The sequence below is a fragment of the Salvia splendens genome, chromosome 15, assembly GCF_004379255.2.
Source record: "Salvia splendens isolate huo1 chromosome 15, SspV2, whole genome shotgun sequence".
NCBI lineage: Eukaryota > Viridiplantae > Streptophyta > Magnoliopsida > Lamiales > Lamiaceae > Salvia > Salvia splendens.
This window is the reverse complement of record NC_056046.1, coordinates 4,140,861-4,160,829: the sequence shown is the minus strand read 5'-3', so window position 1 is coordinate 4,160,829 and position 19,969 is coordinate 4,140,861. Positions and strand designations below refer to the sequence as shown.

Here is a 19,969-nt window from a genome sequence, read left to right as displayed (position 1 = left end):
AGGATTGGAATATGATCAGAAGATTTTTCACCCCTTTCCTTAGAAACAATCCCCAATTAAGGCTAATTCCTATCATGTATTCAATGGCGTGACAAGGATATGATTCACAACTCTCACGATGACAACGTAGCCTAAGTTTAGTTTTATTGTTATGGCGATATTTTATTATATTGAAACATTACATAGTACTCCATATACAATCTACTCCCCCCTCCATCCTCCATTAGGAGTCTCATTCCTTGGCGGCACAGATTTTAAGAAATGTTAAAAAAAGTGGTTAGAAAAAAGTTAGTAGAATATGAGTCTCACTTGTATATATTAATTTTTAATGAAATGTGAGGGGATTAAGTTAGTGGAATGTAGTACCCTATTACCATTTATGGCAAAAGTAAACCGAGACTCCTATTCGCGGACCGACTAAAATGAGAAAAACGGGACTCCTATTCGCGGACGGAGGGAGTATATGAATTCTTTTCTTACGCATATGGTTTAAATCCAATATTTTATTATTCATTAAATCGCTCACCTATGGTTTTTGTTTAGAATTTATGACTATTAGTAGTTGTCAATTGGGTCGGATTAGCCCAATCTAGCTTAGCCTAAAGTCGGGCCATGCTAAGTTAGGCTGGGTCGTTCTATTTCTCTGATGGATCGGCCCAATCAAATTATAACTTTGATGACAATTTGTCAAACTAACCTCTAGTTAATTGCTCCCTTCGTTCCATGTTAATAGAATCATTTTTCTATTTTGGGAAGTTTCAAGTTAATTGAGTCATTTCTATTTTTGGCAAAAAGTAATTCTCCCTTTTACTTTATTCTCTCTTCATCTCTATTACTTTATTCTCTCTTCATCTCTATTACTTTATTCTCTCTTACTTTTCACCATCCATTTAACGCATTAATCTTAAACTCTGTGTCGAAAATAAATACCTCTATTAACAAGCAACTGATGAAGTCAATTTAATAAAAGTCCAACCACACCCAAACCATCTAAGTCCATTTACCAAGTAGACTTGGATTACAATCTCCATCCCATCTCATGCTAATCACATTTTTTATTTTAGGTCGTAAATTTGAGATATATTTCTAGTGTGATTAAATTAGTATTTTAAGTGTAATGAGAGAGATCACTTAATAAGGAAACATTTAATTAACTCAAATATATTAAGTAAATACTCTATTTATTACTCCCTCCGTCCCAAGGAAAATGACTCATTTCTTGGGCGGCAGGGGATTTTATGCAACTTTATTTTATGTGTTAAGTGGAAAGAGTAAAAGTAGAAGACAATGGATAAATAGAGATAAATGTGTTTCCATTTTTGGTAATGTGTCATTTTGGTTGGGACAAACCAAAAAGGAAAGTGAGTCATCTTCAATGGGACGGAGGAGTACTTAAAATAGAAATAGTATAAGTAGTTTGAAACGAGTTGGAATAGAAAAATAGTAACATGAGACTGAAGTGAGTAGGAGAGCGTGTGCTATTGATATATCACAAACCCCTAGGTCCAGAGGATTCGCTAGACCACATGGTCTAGGAGATCGTGGAACCTTCAGAATTCGGTCGTTGGACAAACACCTTTCCCACTTCAAAACATCAACCAACTACACTATTGGCTAGTATAGGGAAGTAAATGATCGATCCCACGAGGACAGATGAGTTAGCATGCATTTGGAGGGTTTTGGGAGGGTTTGGCTGCTGCCACGCAACAAGTGGGTCAAGAATTTTAAACTACTGGGTCACGGGAATTAAAAGCACTCAAGTACTAACTAACTACTAGACCTAAGAAACAATAAGAACACGTATGCATGCATGATTGGAGACTTGAAATTAACTGCACAGAGTTTATCAAACTACTGGGTCAAGTAAAACGGTGAGACAACAAAAGAAAGAAAAAGCAGTGGGACAGATTCCTGATTTAGCTACTGTGACAGGTAAAGCTGCAAAAGCAAACAAACAACGGATCTGGATCTAACTAGCAACGATTTTCATCTTCTTAAACAAATAAACATGAACATGAATGAAACAGAGCATAAAAAACTAAGCAAACTCAGATCGAACGTCAAACATTATGATTAAGCAGAAAACTATCAGATCTAAGCTACCAGGTCAAGTAAATCGAAAGCAACAGACATAGCCATGCAGATCCAACAAGTACGTATCAGGTTCATCTCTCGAAACCACAATCCACTCCAGATCCAACCGATCCAAACTCAACAACACCCAGATCCATATCCATCCACTCGGATTCATACAATTCTTCAACAAATAAACTCAGATTCAACCAACCTCAACTCCAATTAAACAGTCAATTGCGAAAAACATCCAAAATCAGTAAAACCAACATCTAACAACAGAAACCAAAGTAAAACAGAAAATAGAAACTGTCATAACCACGAAAATAAGGTTCAAACACAAAAGCAGTCGTCGAGTTCCCGCCAAGGAAGTTCACGGCGAGATAAACGACAGAAAATAAAAACAGATTGTATCTTCGCCCTTGTGAGAACGGTATTACACCACAGAGACTAACTATCCCCAAGTCTACCCAGAATCTCCCATCGGTGCCAAGTGCGTGTGAAGTGAGCTAAGACTATAAAATGAAACTAAGGAGACTAAGAGTGAAAGATCAAAAGTAATGTAAGAGGGCTCCCTCTTCAAAAGGGGTCGTCCCTTTATATAGGCATGGATCCCTAGGAACTCATTCTTCATAATTTGTCTTTTTTGCCCCTGATCCTTATACTTGCTCCTTGCTCCATTTTTTGTATTATGCTAGCGTTTCTTTTCATTTCCTCGGTCTGGTAAATTGCTGGCGTTTTTCACTTCCTTTTCCTCTGCCCCTGGTAATTTGTATGCGCTTCCTGGGTTTGGCAGATTTTACACGCACCTGAACTTACAAACACTTATTAGTTCACTGAATTTACAGAATTTAACCCCATAACCAATTCAATCCAACCCACTTCAGATACGGGTTTGGATTGACTTGGGCCTCAAGTCGAACATGTCTCATTTGGCCTAGGCCATGCTGACCCATTTGAAAAGTACGAAGTACTCTATAGATTAAGGTGACAGTCAGCTAGTGCTTCAAGTTGTAATGTACGGTTCCAATATACTCCCTCCGTCCGCCATTAGGAGTCCCATTTATGGGCGGCACAGATTTTAAGAAATGTTAAGAAAAATGAGTGGAAAAAAGTTAGTGGAATAGAAGTCCCACTTGTATATATTAATTTTAAATGAAATGTGAGTAGAATGAGTTTGTGGAAGGTGGAACACTATAACCATTTATGGTAAAAGTGAACCGGGACTCCTATTTGCGGACAGACTAAAATGGAAAAATGGGACTCTTATTTGCGGACAGAGTGAGTATCGATTAAGGTGATAGTCAACTAATGCTTAAAGTTGTAATGTACGGTTTTAATTTTTATATTTTTAATTTTCCCATTAGTGTGGGCCACAATTTAAAGCACAAAATGAATAATATCTGAGAAAATTGGATACACAATGAATTCATTATTTATAGATATGATGCGTATATTACCATAAATAATTCCTAGTGAAAGAGAAAAATTAGGCAGCTTGGTTTGATAGTATAAATTAGTAGGCAACTTCAAGTGGTTCTTTATTGTGTGAGTCAATTCCTCCTCACTTGTCATGTATATTTCCAGCCCAAGTCTATTGAATGCCAAATTCAACATTTAACCTAACAATCACCTTATAAAATCGAGTTTCAGTTCAACTTTACAATATTTTTGGCTTTACTATCGATCACTATACACACATATATGCACATATACAACTCTTTTAGACACCTTCCATATATAGTAAGTATGTAATCTCCTATAATGAATTGGAAATAGCCGATATATCCTAAGAAAAGAAAAAGGTAATTATAAAAGAAAACAACCAAAATCAATTTGATGAGTCCAATTAATCATACTAATTATAGTACTACATGATTAAATAAACCATTTTAGGTACATGATTTAAATTCGTGTGTCTAAATTAAATGAAATCCTGTGCAGTTAGTGCAGTGCACATGGATGGGGCAGCCCAATTCTATAAATACTTTTTTTATTTTAACAAGGACATTTGATTAGATAAAATCATGTAAAATCCATCTTACCTGTCATTACTGTCTTCTCTTCCATTAAATTTTCCCTAAAGTAAATTCAACCATTTAATTTCACCCTCCTAATTTTGGGAAATGAGATTAATTAGGAACAATTGTTGGTGCAGTGCGACGCACTGTTTTATCTATCTAGTGGCCCCATTGAACAGATTAAGCACAGTACAAATTTAATCACAAGAGTTGGGAAAGAAAAGTTTCACAACAATTTTTTTATGTTAATAATGAAGAGCTTAAATTTGCAATATGGGTATCGATATTTTCATCAATCAACCGTCAGAGGATCATATCAATTTTAAAATTTAAGTATAGTGTTCAGTCTTACTTTATTTTTGCTTTCCTAACTTAATCATAACATTAATCAACACCTTCAATTTCATAAATTTCATAACATTATAGTATGTTTCTAGTTTATTTTATTTTGCAAATAATTTCTTCAAAATTTTTATGAGCTAATGACTAGTCATTTTCAAGTCTTTCCGATCCATTTCACCTCTTTCCATTCAATTTTTCTTTGTAAATAGACCCTTTTAACCTTTTTACATTTATTTTTTAATGCCGACAATTGATCATTTGAATCTAGCTCAAATCTCACTATCATATATTAACAAAATTCCAATATCACGACCACCTAAAGTCCTAAACCACGATCCTATCTAATATCCCAACTAGAAATGAAAGATGTTACGAATAACACCATAAAAAAGAGATTATGACTAATTATAGTGCATGAAGTTGGTGCTAATGGGATAATATGCACACAAGTGTAATCAAGAAAAGAATAGGGCAAAAAAGTGACTTTATAAAACACCCTCTTTAGTATTAAGTGGTCACTAATCTCCACTTAATCCATGAGTTAATTTAGTCTTGGACGTTGATTTGATGGGACTAAAAGCTTTAATTTAATTTGTAAGTTGGAAAATGAAAGATGAGCCTTTGCTACTTACCAACCCAACCCATCTTAAGCAAAGATTAATCGGTGGGGCCCATTCTTTCTAAAGAGCATCTAAGGACTAACACATTTTTCCTATTTGAGTTTGGAGAGAGAAAGCCCACATTTCTATGTCATTAAAAGAAGACAATAATTAAGGTGGTCTTAATTTTGGAAGTGCTTAGGTTAATTGGGAAATTTGGTGTGACAGATGCAACTTGACAATTTGTACTGCAAATTTTTCATTCAATACTAATTCATTTCGTGTAAGCAACTTATACTTCATCCATTTGCATAAATTATGTTTTAAAACAAGTACCTATTTTTTGATGTATTGTAATAGTACGTTGCACTTTTATCGCTTATAGGTAATTATGTCTCATTCATTGAGTATCTTAATCTCTTCCTTTCAAAAGCAACTCAACGACAACCAAGGTCTATAATTAATGAAGAAGCAATTCACGATCTCGGCCAAGTTGGTGGTGGAGGTGATATGTCTTGGGGTGGTGTTGTGCGCCGATATGCTGGCAATGGTGGCGCGCGATGCAACTGTTGCGGTGCGAGCCATCGTTGCCTCAAAATTCTCCCCTATGTATAATAAAATTTCTAGAATTCAAAACTATCGCACCAAATGTAATATTATTTCTAGAAAATTGAGCTAAGAGTTTGCATTCATGCATATGCATTTCCACCCATGTACAAGATTGTTTGACAAGTTCATTTTGAGCTTGTTGGGCTTTTGATTAATTTGAAAATTGTTTTTGACCTCTTAACGTTTGTGCTTTAATTAACATACTAGATTATTCTAATTTATGAGAAAATCATGGCATTTATTTTTTAAGTGAGAAATGATATATCAAAACAAAATTATTTTTAGACTTAATAATACAAATATCTTCACACTTCAAACTTTTTCAAAGCTCACGGATAGTTACATTACATCTCATAAGTACATTATGATTAGAAATTTTAGGAACATTGTGTATTTGATTTTCAAAACTCTTATCTAATTCACCCATGCCTAATGAGTTTGATGTATTCTACACGTTTTGAGATTTTTAAAAAAAAATTCTTATGATGATACACCAATCCTAAAGTATTAGTCGAATGTGGATATATAGGGTTCCTCAACTTGATTAATTATTTCAATTTGTTAGTTCATTCTATTTTTCATTGTAATTTCTTCTGTTCTAATACCTTTTTCTGATTATAATAGGTATAGTATCATATGTACGTCACATGGCTCACAACACATTCGCACTTTATTTATCCTAACATATGATTGAGTTTTTTACATATATATTTATTGAAGAACATATTTTTATAAAAGCAACAAAAATACTTATATATATGGAGTACATTAATTTGTAAAAGTAAAAATATATGATTTGAATTATCGAATATCGCGTGCCGCCGAGTATATATGTACTTCGATAGATTAATAATGATTACTTTAAAATTGTATGCAAGGCTACCAATTAAACACTATTGAGCAATAATTCAGTTCTTAATTCCACTATGCTAATACAGAAATAGGCTCTCGTAATTACAAATCCTAGCTACTTATAGTAAGCAATTCCGAATCTATTTTAATAACTATAAAATACAATCAGTTGCAATCATGTAAGTAGGTGTATAATTATATACACTTTTGTTGAAAGTTAAATAATGACTGTACGGTCTTGACTTTAGCCGCAACATTTCTTATCTGAGTTATTAAAATAATTTCTTAAATTAATGAAAATCTTACATATTAAAATAATCTTACATTTGCTAACTCATCATTTAATTACTAACTACAAATAATTTAAGATCATAGAATTTTAGAAATCTTGTGATCTAAAATTTTTCAAGTGTAATTTTCATTAATTAAATAAAAAAGATAAAAAAAACTATCAAATTAGAGTTTTGCATGAAAATGTCAATATAGTGTTTCGAAAATATCAACACAATGCTTTAAGAATGTTAACACATTGCTTATATTGACATTTTACATGTATTATATTGACATATTTTATATACTAGGTTGACATTTATTGTTGTACGAAAAAATTGAAAATTTTCAATTTTTTTTTTCAAATTTTGACATCAGCACATATTCAAGTGAGATCTAGTTAGAATCCTTATGAAATTATCTTTAATTTGATATATGTTGTGCGAAAATATAATTTAAATCGAGAAAGTTATATGCGTTTTAAAGTTATGAGATATTTTTCAAAAGTTAGTTAGAACTAATTTGTTTTAAATTGAACTTAATACACTTAACATTTTTTGTTGATCGTATTGACATTGATTTAGGCCCTTGATTTGAATATCTAATAACTATTATTTAATTATAGTTAGTAATTAAGTATTGAGTTGGCAATATAACACCCCTTAATTGGTATTGGATATAATTACGAATTTAGGAGACTCTTACCAGGCCTTGGGTTGTTGCTTTGTTTATTCTAATTCTAATTAACATTTTATTCATCATATCATTAGTGGAGTACCAAAATTTAAAGTGATGCTTATACTTTAGCAAATACTAATTCCTCGAAATATACACTGATATTATTTTACGAGTTTGGCCTCTAAGAGCATCCGCAGCGCTGCTCTTAGGGACGGACGGCGTCCGTGCCGTTGGCGCGACGGAGTGCTGCTCGATGCATTGAGCACGTCCGTACCGCTGAGCAGCTGACGTAGCGGCACCGGATTGGCCAACGGCAAAGCCGTTGGCATTTCCATTTTTTCTTTTAAAAAAAAACGGATTTAATTTTAAAAAATCCAAATTAAATATTAAAAAAATATTTTCCCACTTCCCAATAAATTATATCCGTTTTCTCCTTACTTTTAATTTACTTTTCAATTTTTTCTCCAAAATTCACATTTTCATCTATAAATACTCCCACTTCCACACAAAAAATTTCACACCACATTACACCATTCTCATCTAAATTCTATCATCTTGTCTTATCAATTCTCAATCTTTCACTCTTACAAAAAAAAATGTCCGGCTCCGGCGATCACCTCTCCGACTCCCGCGGTTGGAACCACGAATGGTTCGGCTCACAACCATTCCCTAGTCCGGAAACGCAATTTTCGGCCCCTTCTCAAACCCAAGGTTCTCAAGTTCCGGGTGGCTACCGGCCTTTACCCGATGGACGATACGGGTGGGCACCTGAAACCAGATCGGGAGGGAGCGGCAGCTCTCAAACTCCTCCTCTTCCTACTCCTACTCCTACTCCTACCCCTCGTGGTGTCCGCACCCCGTACACTCCGACGGAGATGGATCAATTATTCAAAGCCCATTTGATTATCTCCGAAGATCCAGAGGTTGGTACGAACCAAAGCGGGGATAGGTTTTTGTGGCACGTCTCTCGCCGGTACAATGAAAACCGCCCAGCTGGAACCATCGAGCCCAATGAGAGTATGGTGTGCAATACCATATTCAGAGACAACGAAGAAATCCAAAAGTTCCAGGGGTATTACCTCCAGGAAGAGCGGTCGGCGGGGAGCGGCAGAAGCGAGCTCGACATCATCAGTGCCGCCTTGGCGACCTACCAATTCCTAAATTACAAACCGTTCAAGTACCTCAGCGCTTGGCAAGAGGTGCGTGTGCATCCGATGTATAGGGGAGGCGTATCATCTTCCTCCAGCTCCTCTAGCAAACGGTCGAGGTCGGTATCTCTATCAGACGCCGGCGAGGATGGGGTGGCTAGCCAGCTTACCAGAGCTAACTTGGATAGCCCTGACGCCGGTCCAAGTAGTTCCCAACGCCGGCCGCAAGGAAGGAAGAAGGCGACGGCCAACCGCCGTCGCGCCGCGACTCCATCATCAACCCTCCACCAACTCGTTGTGGACCCTTTTGTCCCAACTCAATTTGGCCGATAGGTCAAATATGACCCCCGAGCAACTTGATTCATATTTGGCAATGATACAGGGTCTCCGAAGAATATTGAGGATAGGGCAAGAGGAATAGTCTTCCACGGGGGTATTTTTTAGCCTTTAATTATGTATTTTTTATTTTTTAGGATTTTAATTATGTATTTTTATTTTTTAGGATTTTAATTATGTAGTTTTTAATTTTTAGGATTTTAAGTTTGTAATTTTTATTTTTAGGATTTAATTATGTAATTTTTTCATTTTAATGTATTTTTAGTAATTGAAGTATTTAAATTAAATAATGGAATGATGGGACCTTTGAGTATGTCCTTGCAGAAGAGCATTGATGTGTGTGTTGTGCTCTTGGGGAAGAGTAGAGAGTAAAAAATTAATAAAAGTGGGTCTGGGTTTACATCTGTATTCTTGCCAAAGAACACGAACGTGATTGCTCTAACCAAAGAAAGCCCATATTTGATTAAAACACGCCCACTAAAAGGAATTCTCGTTTGTTGAGTCAATAATAAAACATTCCTAAAGCCCAAATGATTTCCCTATTTCCACTAGGATATTTGATTGAAATAATTTTGAACGACATGATCTAGGAAATGCAAGGAGAAAGTAGAGTCTTTGACCTTGTTGCTCAGACATGTGTCTTTCGATTGATATTTTCTTATTGTGCCATTAATTGAGATATCTAATTTGCCGAATGCCTTATTTTCATGTTGATTCGAGCATTTTCTCTTTATAAATAATAATATAGCATTCGACCCTTTTGTTAAAATTAACAAAGAGTAAAGATATAATTTAATTTTTTTGGATATTTAATTATAGATTATGACGCCACCAGCGATGTGTAGATAGAATTGGGAAACAAAGGGTGCACATGGATTTGTCTGTGCTGAAGATGTGTGTGCACAGTCATCGACTGCGATTTGCACTAGGGTCCCAAATCCCATGTGATCGTAATAAATTACCCCTATCTAAATTTCTGTTTAAAATAACATAAATAATGTTTAAATATTATATGCATGTACATGTATAAATTCATTTTTTAACATGACAAAATGTGAGAGACTGATATTCTATTTTATTCCGGAAGGGAGCTGATATTCTCTCCGTATATTTATTTAGTTTATTTATGTTTTAGTATTATTTAGTTGTTATGATTTTATTTATTTTCTATAGTGGTTAGGATTTGATTTGCTTTTGATTTATTTTCCTAGTTTATAAGAGATCTTTTTGTTCCACACATATTATAAATATGTGTGGAGCCTTTTATTATTATCAAGTAGAATGAAGAACTAAATTGTTAATCTCGTTCTCTCCTTCAATTCTCCCTCTTGGAGAAACCGCCAATGTACGCTATTTTTCTCCCTTTGTGCTCTCTTTTTATATAATATATTCTAGGAATTAATCACCAAAGTAGACGCGATTAAATTTGGGTGTGCTAGTGAATATCAAAATGTTTGATAATTAATAAACATAAAGCCACGCCTAGCTTTTACGCACCAATGGATTTAAGTATTTAACCACTTCACATGCTTGCATTTAAGGCAAATCTTTAGAACATTTCCAAGCCTCACATCTTTTCACCTTTTTCCCATCAATATTTAATTTACATAATAAATTAAAATAATTAACAAATAGTCTCGTACTCCGTCTGTCTGCCAAAACCTGACACGTTTTGCCATTTCGAGTTGTTCACCATTTAAAGACATATTAACCTTTTTTTTCATTTTTCGTAAGTGAAGCTCATACTTCACTAACTCATTATATTGATCACATTCTATTACTACAAAATTAAAGAATAAGACTCATATTCCACTAAATTTTTCAATAAATTCCTTTTATAATAAAGTCAAACAATTTCATATAACTTGTGCCAGACTTAAAATTGTTTTAAATGACAGATGGAGTGAGTATTCATTTATTATCCTACACCTTGACTTGTTTGTGTGAAATTGTTTTTGTGCTTTTTTCACTTCAAACTTTGTCCTTGTGTCAGTTTTTATCTAAAGACATTATCTATGGGGTTAAATTACCACTAATTTGAGTCGGTACAAAAAAATTGCAACAATTTAATTCACGCAAGTGTATACAACACTTAAAATGCATAAAAACAAGGAAAATTGAAGCAATTTGATTCCGTGTTAACCAAATGAGACGTAAATTTGACTTCCTTGGATACAAACTTAAAGGGGTGGTATAAAATACTAATGTATTAGGTAGTAGTATTGTTTTTATTATTGTTGTTGTCAATTATTATTTCTATCATTATTATAGCTACTACTATTAATGTGCAATTTGGCTAGTATATAATTATATATGTAGTCTTGCACAAATAGGAATCTGCTTATATATTATTGGGGCTCTTTAAAGCGACTCTCCAGGAATTATTTCCACATAATTTTTGTACTGTGCTTACTATCTTGTCTGCTTTATTTTATGTATGATCTTGTCAGTTGAATCGAAAAAAAATAAAAGTATATTTGCTATGTTATGTTTTCACATGATAAAATAGAAACAAACTGCCTTTTATTAAAACAAAATTCCTAATTTAATTTACGAATTTGAATATATTGAGTTAATATTGTGAAAAATATTTCATATCTTTATGAAGGCGCCGTTGAGGGAAAATGAGCACTTTTTTCTAAATGCAATTCTAAGATTGGCTTCCTAAATGTGGTTTTCTAGAAGTTGTAGAAAAAGTTTATTAAATAATTGGTGGAAATACAGTACACTATAATTAATGCCAATATGGGAGAAGAGCAATATTAATTAGATTTTCAAAAACCTATCTAATGTGTCATTAAACGCATTATTTAGGATTTAATTGTCTGTTTACAATTACATTAAATTTGAGGAAGCGGCCAAGCAAATATTGGTGGAGATCGGATTTGCAAATCTCGTTAAAAGATTTTGATATATACATGTGTTTTCTCATGATTTGATTTTGCGTTGACGACTAGAAATGAAAAGTTAGCACTACAATCAATAAACAATTAGACATTAATTGGATACATATATAATTGTGTGTATAACGAATATAAAAACAATGCCCTTTCATTTAAATGATCATTGATTAGGTTTTAAGAAACCAATTAAGCAAATAAAACCAATGCGAATTCAAAACTTTCAAAGAAATAAAAAGGATCAACTTAAATAAATCCATAGATAATGACCACAGTAACATACAACCACTACAAAAAATTATATTATAAAGACACAAAAATTGAGAAGCAATTACATGCATTAGAAAGTTTTAAAAAATAACAACAATTTAGGACGCAAAAGAAAACGTCCCTAAATTAAAGACAAATTAACTTAAATTTTCTATTTTTTATGACGCTTTTGTTTGAATCCTCTAATTTTAGTTGAGACACCAACAATAAGGACATTGACAATGGTGTCTATCTCCGGAGCCTATCTTCATTTTCTCATGCCACGTCAGCAGGCCCATCTCAGAGCTTATCTTCCTGCATTGAGAGCCCACCCAAAGCCTATCTCAGAGCATATCTAATTTCCACATCAACACTATTTTATTTTATTTTTAATATCGGAATCCTAATCGGAAGAGGAATTGAAAGACATTTCTAGTGAGAAAAAAATGTGAGTAGAGAAGGATGTGGGTTTGTGAATTGAATAGTATTGTGAGGTATTTATAGTAAGGGAAGAAATTTAATAATTTAAATAAAAAATGAAATCAGCCCCGACCCCTGGTAATGGGAGCCGATGGCAGGGCCGATGCAGAGCCGTTTGCATATCAGCTGAGGCGATGGGGCAGCCTTGGGGCGGAGGCGATGGGGAGTGGCTATCGGCTCCCTCTCCACAATGGGTGCCCAATGGGATCCGATTGGTGGCTCTGCCCTTGCGATCGGCCTCCATTGTGAATGCTCTAAGGACGTTTTTTAAAGCATTGGTGATATATGAAACACAAATTAGCTTCCTTAATTGCACTAAAATATTCTTAATGGTTTTTTTTGTTGTGAATGTTAAAAAAAGTTGATGGAAACAAATACATTTGGAAAAGACTATGTTAATGTGAAATACTACATCGGACACATACATGATCATTATAAGGTCGACAATTATCCGCACGTACCTAAAATTAAACCAAAAATATCTCGATAAAAAGAGTCTTGCGATGCATTCACCATCTTAATATTTGTGTAGCAAATGAATTCCCACAATTATTAGAAACATCGATTAGGCAATTTCATCACCAGTCTTATTCAATGCATGTGAATTAGCAATATTGATTGTGATATTACGTGACACTCATAAAAATCAAATTGAAGATGATATAATAATATCAGACATATAAATTGCAAGAAATAGATAGGACCTTACTTTCAATTAATGAGATGAACACAAATAAAGGGCACAGAATATATACATCGATATAGTAATACCTCTAAATCAGAAGAGATGATTTAATTTAACCCAACAAATGAGAGACAAATCCTTAGTGTTAGAAATAACCAAGAATAAAAAATTCTACCTCCAAATAAATATTTCTGTAAATCAAAAAACTAAACTAAATTCTCATCAAACGAGACATCAGTCAAATAATCCTTCATCTCAAAATCAAGCAGCCAATTCTCCAACACTGACAAAGAAGCTGAATTCTCTTCTTGTTTGATCTCACAATTCGCAACCAAAGGCGAAGCAGATCTCGAAAACTCATCGGAATTCGAAGCTTCTAGACTCTCCAACCCGAAAATGGACTCAAAAGCTCCGTTCATATCCATCCCAGTGCTCTCCTCTTCCTTGCTACATACCGAATTGACAATCGTGGAAACATTGCTCGAGCATTTGGACTCGTTCGGCTCGGTTTTCACCCAATTCTTGAGCAACCTAGCTATGTTCTCTGTGCTGTAGGCATACACGGCCGCGGAGGAAGGAGACTCCGCGGTGTTCTCAGACGACAACGCGTCGCGAAGGGCTTGTTTGGCTGTGGTGATATTGTCTTGAAGCCTCTTCTCCCACTGCCCCCTCGAAATCGAGTGTGATTTCGAGTCATTATTGCTGGTTTCGATGACTGAAGCGCTTTGTAGCTTCTTGAGCTTCTTCTTCAAATGCGTGTTCCAGTAGTTCTTGATGTCATTGTCTGTTCTCTCCGGAAGATACGAAGCTATGGCAGCCCATCTTCAGACATCATAAAAAAAATTTAAGGTTTAACATTTTTTTGCCCTAAATAAACCTAATTCCATAAAAGGGTAAAAAAATATCTTACTTGTTTCCCAAAAGGGCTTGGAGTTGAATAATCATCTTCTCTTCTTGAAGAGTGAAGCTTCCTCTTTTAATTCCTGGGCGGAGGTAGTTAGTCCACCTCAGTCTGCAACTCTTGCTACATCTCCTCAAACCTAGAAATTGAAAACCCAAAAATGTTAAAAACATAAAATACAAAAACCCCAAAAAAATTAGGTAAAAAAAATGGAGAAATTGAAAGACCTGTAGTAGCAGGAACAGCCCTCCAATTTCCTGGGCCGTGTTCTTGAACATAGGAAACAAGGATGATGTCTTCTTCAGGAGTCCAAGAGCCTTTCTTCACACCGATTTTGTCGCAGCAAGGAGGCCTCCCCATTAGCCCTAATTTTGAGTTCAGTGAAGAGTGGAGTATTGTTTGGAGGTGAGAGAGGGTGTGTGTGTGGTGAAGGAGAGTGGGGATATATAGAAAAAAGAAAGGGGTCAAAAGGTGACAGCAAGAGCATTAAGTGAGGCCATGGAAGTCAGCTGCGTGCGTTGCTGCCTCTTCTGTTCTACTTTACCAAAACCGCGTGGCATTCAATGACCTTCGTTTCCCCTTCTCTCTCTGCAATATCTCCACATTATGAACCCTAATTTCTCTCTCTCCCTCTCTCTTATTAAATGGTGAATTCATACATCAAGCAGTTAAGTCTTGCATGCGTATTACTGTTTTAACTTAAATGATGGAGTAGTACTAAATAGTTTTAATGTGGTTAAACATGGGAATTACAAGATTCTAGTAAAGATTAGTGTGTTTAATATCGGTGCGAAAAAATCAGTTCGTCTAAGAAGTAATTCCACATCTTGCACTTGGAAAAATATTTCAATATTGAAAGCTTAGAGCATTGGGGACGATCTCACCTCCGATCGATCGGCGATTTGATCGTCCCCCATTGCAGCACGACCGCCGCCTATTGGAGCGCCTACCGCCAATCGCGGTTTTTTAATTTCAAAAACACCTCCTGCCACGTCATAAGGACATCCCATTGCACAATAGCGGACATCTCGACGGACATCCACAATAATAAAAATTCACAAATTCACCAAATTAAACAATTTACAAAATTAAAATTTCGACACGAATACCGACGGAGAAAGTGCAATGATAATTTCATTAAATAAAAATAAATAAATAAATAAAAGTACAGTTCAACAAAAAAATAAACAAATTACATTATAAATATCAACGTGCACCCCTCCACGTCCATAACTCTTCAATTATATCGTTCTGGAGTCGAATTTGGGTTTGTTGTTGGTGCATGTCCGCAAATGCACGGACCCGATCGACCTCTCCATGGGGTATCCTCATACGTACATTAGTGGTGGCCACGCCGTGGCTTGGACCGGCAGCATCAACACCATCATTGGCCCAATCAGTCAGTGCTGGACCTTCATTTTCGACAATCATGTTGTGCATGATAATACATGCATACATGACATCAGCGATGCTGTCAATATACCACAGCCGTGATGGGCCCTACACTGCTGCCCATCGAGCCTGAAGCACACCAAATGCCTGCTCCACATCCTAGCGCGATGCCTCCTAACGTTGCGCAAAGTAGATCTTCTTATCTTCTACTGGGCATCTGATCGTCTTCACAAAGACGGGCCACATAGGGTATATCTCATCCGCCAAATAGTAACACATATCGTGATGGTTGCCGTCGGCGACGAAACTGACGGCTGGACCAACGCCCATGCACTGCTCTTTGAAAAGGGCGACGACTGGAGGACGTTGATGTCATTGTTCGACCCCGGCTGCTCCAAAATATGCATGCCAAATCCACAGCCGGTAGTCAGCTACCGCTTCGAGGATCATCGGAGGATTCTTTCCTTTGAAGCCGGTAGTGTACACCCCTTTCCAGGCGGCGGGGCAGTTCTTCCACTCTCAATGCATACAATCTATGTTGCCCAACATTCCCGGAAACCCGTGCTGACTCCCGTGATTATCCATCAGAGCCTGGCAGTCCTCGGGGGTAGGCTTTCGAAGATATCTACCCCGAATATCTCCCTAACGCCCTCACAAAAATACTTCAGACAATCGCGGGTAGTCGACTCGCCGATGTGGAGGTACTCGTCGAACATGTCGGTTGTGCCTCCGTATGCCAGCTGCCTGATTGCGGCAGTGTACTTCTGTATGGGCGTGTGATCGGGTTTACCAACCGCATCCTCCCTGAACCTGAAACACTCGTATCGACGCTCTAAATCACTCACGATACTCATAAATAGCGGACGATGCATCCTAAAACGTCGCCAGAATATGTTATCCCCAAACCGCGGCTCCGGAGCGAAGTAGTCCTCATACAACCGACGGTGTGCAGCTATGTGGTCCCGGGGTACTATAGCTCGACGATGGATGGGGCGAGGTACCGCCGGCTACTGCTGCTGCAAGGCCGCTTGTATCAGGCGATTTATCTCCCGGGACGTATAGGCCGGTACCTGTTCATTAATTCGTCGGCGTACGTCATCAGCATCCCCACACTACCACTTGCACCACTACCACTACCACCACCACTAGCCATTTTGGATATACCGATAGAAACGTAGAGAGAGAGAGAGAGAAACTCGTTAAAACAAGTGGTGCGAATAAAATGAAGTTCAACGAGCTGTATATATAGAGTTTTTTTAAAAAAAATCGTGGCACCACAATGACGGACGTCCCGACGGACGTCGCCGGAAGGCCGCGGATACCTCACATCCGCAGCGGACGTCCGCGTCCGTGTCCGTCTCTCCCGACCTAATGGCGGACGTCCCGCGCGGACATCTGGCACGCCGTCCTATGTCCGGCGGGAAGTCCGCCATTGCGGATGCTCTTATAGGACATTATTGCATGTGTTTGGGCTGGAGATAAAATATTAATGTGGCATAAGTGAAATGGAGATAGGCGGATTTGTAGGGCGGAATTATGTTCCACTGTCGTGAATACTCTTGTACCGAAAATATATTATTGTTACTAAGGAAATATGGAGAATGGGGATTAGACTTTCTGATACAGACCAAACAGGAGAACTCATCCCAAAAGACTAGCCTGTTAGGAGAGAGAGCCCATTTAGTATATATACCCCACATCAGTTGTTCTCACAACCGATGTGGGAATTGAGTCCGTAACATTCGACCCTCCTTTAAGGGCCAACGTCCTCGTTGGTCACGGCCATGTTGGTCACGGCTGATTCTTTGCCAGGCCACCACTCCGAGTTCTCGTTGGTCACGGCAGATTCTTTGCCCGGCCACCACTCCGTGGGTCACCACTCCGAGCGGTCCCAAACGCGAACAACCGATGTGGGAATTGAGTCCGTAACATTCGACCCTCCTTTAAGGGCCAACGTCCTCATTGGTCACGGCCACGTTGGTCATGGCTGATTCTTTGCCAGGCCACCACTCCGAGTTCTCGTTGGTCACGGCCACGTTGGTCTCGGCGGATTCTTTGCTCGGCAACCACTCCGTGGGTCACCACTCCGAGCGGTCCCAAACGCACTCGTTGGTCACAGCGAGTTCGTTGCCCGGCCACCACTCCGAGCCGTTTGGGCTCTCAATGAGAGCACCAATTGATACAGACCAAACAGGAGAACTCATCCTAAAAGACTAGCCTGTTAGGAGAGATAGCTCATTTAGTCTATATACCCCACATCAGTTGTTCTCACAACCGATGTGGGAATTGAGTCCGTAACACTTTCACTAGGTGAAGAAGTCTTTTCACCTGGGAATGGTATTGTTGGGAACCTTATTTCTTGCTAACTTTGTTTTGCAGGTTAGTACAAATTTGGATGTTATCTCCACAACTTGGAATAATCATGCCCTGCACTGAGCTCAGTTACATGAATCGAAGATGATCGATGCATTTTATGCAAGTAAAAGACGAGATGCTGGAACACATTATTTTCAGCTGCATATTCTCAAGTTCTTTGTGGTACTACTACTGTTGTGGTCGATGGAATATATTTCTACGTTTGGTCAAGGACCTTGTTGTATGTTTCTTCTCTTGGTTAGGCGCACCTCTTTGAAAATTTTAGAAAAAGTGAAAGTTTGTCAATATTATCAAATATTATGACTATAAAGCTAAAATTACGGCATTCATAAATTGCATCAGTCAATAACCCTTATTGACAATACAATTATTAACATAATAATTCTATTGCTTTTCGATTGGTACATGTATATCATACTCCTCCTTTTCGTGTTAATAGTGTTAATAGAGACGTTTTAATTTATGTATTCATTTTGGATAAATAATAAAATAATAAATAATTAAAGTAAAAAAAAATTAAAATAAGAGATATAATTATTATTTTACCAAAATAGATACAAAAATGAAACGCCTCAATTAAGAGGCGGGATAGAGGGAGTATATATGTACTATTGTCTATGATATACCTAAGTATTAATGATGGATCTATATTTAGAATAGTACTGAAGAGTAATTACTATACTTTGTGGCATGAAACATGTATCACTCTATCAGGTCAATTAATTTACATCCCATGGATGGAATGTTTTCTATCTTGGCTAATAAATTAATTTAGTAATCATTATGTTATGTTAGAAACGACTGTATCGCTTTATCCACGGGGATGATCATTATGTTATGTTGTAAATCCCAATCTAATTCTATTAATTCATGCCATGATTGCAACATGGTCCTAAGATTATTAAACGAAAATTGAAACTTGTTACAAAAAATAATAAGTTTTCTTTATAGTATTTTTTAATCTTTGTTCATATATGTAGTAGGTTTGCGTTTGTATGTTGTTTCAAGAATGCATGGATATGCTATTTGAGGTGTGCACCCTTGTTGATATAGAATAGCAAATAAAATTATGAAATGCTCAATTTATAAGAGATTGGTGATATTCGAATTTCGTCAGTACTAGCATATTTGATGTAAACATGTCATTGACAAAAATTACTGAAATAAAAAATAAATTCTAAAAAGAATTAAAAGGAAATTCATCCTTTAAACAATGTCTGATAGTCAAATCCATCGTACACAATGGCGTGCGTAGCCATGGGCGGAGCGGACCCAAATGTAATGAGGGAGGGGCTTAAGCCCTCGATAAAAAAAATTTAAACTTTTTTTCTATTAGTTGTTTTTAAAATTTATTCAAATTTAGTGTAAATTATAGTATAAAAGCCCCTACAAATTATCTAAATTACTCAAATATATACTTTAAAACAAAATTTTGGAATCTCAGCCCCTATGGATAAATATTTCTGCGTCCGCCACTGGACGTAGCCATGACTTTGATATATTAGCCCATTTTCGCAAGCTCGTTGCAAATTTCAAGTAATTCCCACAAGATTGATGTTTTTAACGCCATCAAGATCGTCTATTGGAAATAAATTAATACTGGTCTCATCTTACTAGCTATTATAACATACATTAAGCAATACAGTCCAAAATCAGTGCATACCATAATTTTTCTTGAACTAAAATCTAAAGAATGCATGGAACACAATTTTTATTTTCATATTTGGACAAAATAATACTTTTCGATTTCACAATATATTGAGATAGATATTATATGGGCACAGAAGGAACATTAGTGCATTAAGTGTTGATGGGTCCATTATTGATGCAAGAACATGTAGAGCATTAACTGCTGATGGTCCATTCTTGATTTAAACATGATCATGTATCATGTGCTTTGTCATCTGTAATTTCAGTTCTGTCTTTATTAATTTCTTACTTGATTCTGAAGTTGTCTAATTAATGTGCCTATATAATAATAGGAATAATAGTAAAAATAACAATAATACTATTTTTATTATTATAAAAATATGTGGACGTTGAACTAGCGTCAGAATC

The 19,969-nt window shown here is 36.4% G+C and overlaps 1 protein-coding gene across 1 annotated transcript; it reads right to left on the bottom strand.

The window, feature by feature from the left end:
- Positions 1-13,241: 13,241 nt before the first annotated feature.
- On the bottom strand, positions 13,242-14,707 carry LOC121769394 (myb-related protein 306-like). Its single transcript, XM_042166192.1, has 3 exons — positions 14,371-14,707; positions 14,153-14,282; positions 13,242-14,064 (listed from the first exon to the last, which is right to left on the bottom strand). The coding sequence occupies exons 1-3, from the start codon at positions 14,501-14,503 to the stop codon at positions 13,449-13,451; spliced, it is 879 nt and encodes a 292-aa protein (XP_042022126.1). The 5' UTR covers positions 14,504-14,707; the 3' UTR covers positions 13,242-13,448.
- Between the last annotated feature and the right edge of the window lie 5,262 nt (positions 14,708-19,969).

Excerpts from the sequence above, each read along its gene's own strand:
- LOC121769394 (XM_042166192.1), bottom strand. The coding sequence starts at position 14,503 with ATGGGGAGGCCTCCTTGCTGCGACAAAATCGGTGTGAAGAAAGGCTCT. Across the intron at positions 14,283-14,370 it reads GGCTGTTCCTGCTACTACAG|GTTTGAGGAGATGTAGCAAG; the intron begins GTCTTTCAATTT and ends TTCAATTTCTAG. Across the intron at positions 14,065-14,152 it reads CAAGCCCTTTTGGGAAACAA|ATGGGCTGCCATAGCTTCGT; the intron begins GTAAGATATTTT and ends TGATGTCTGAAG.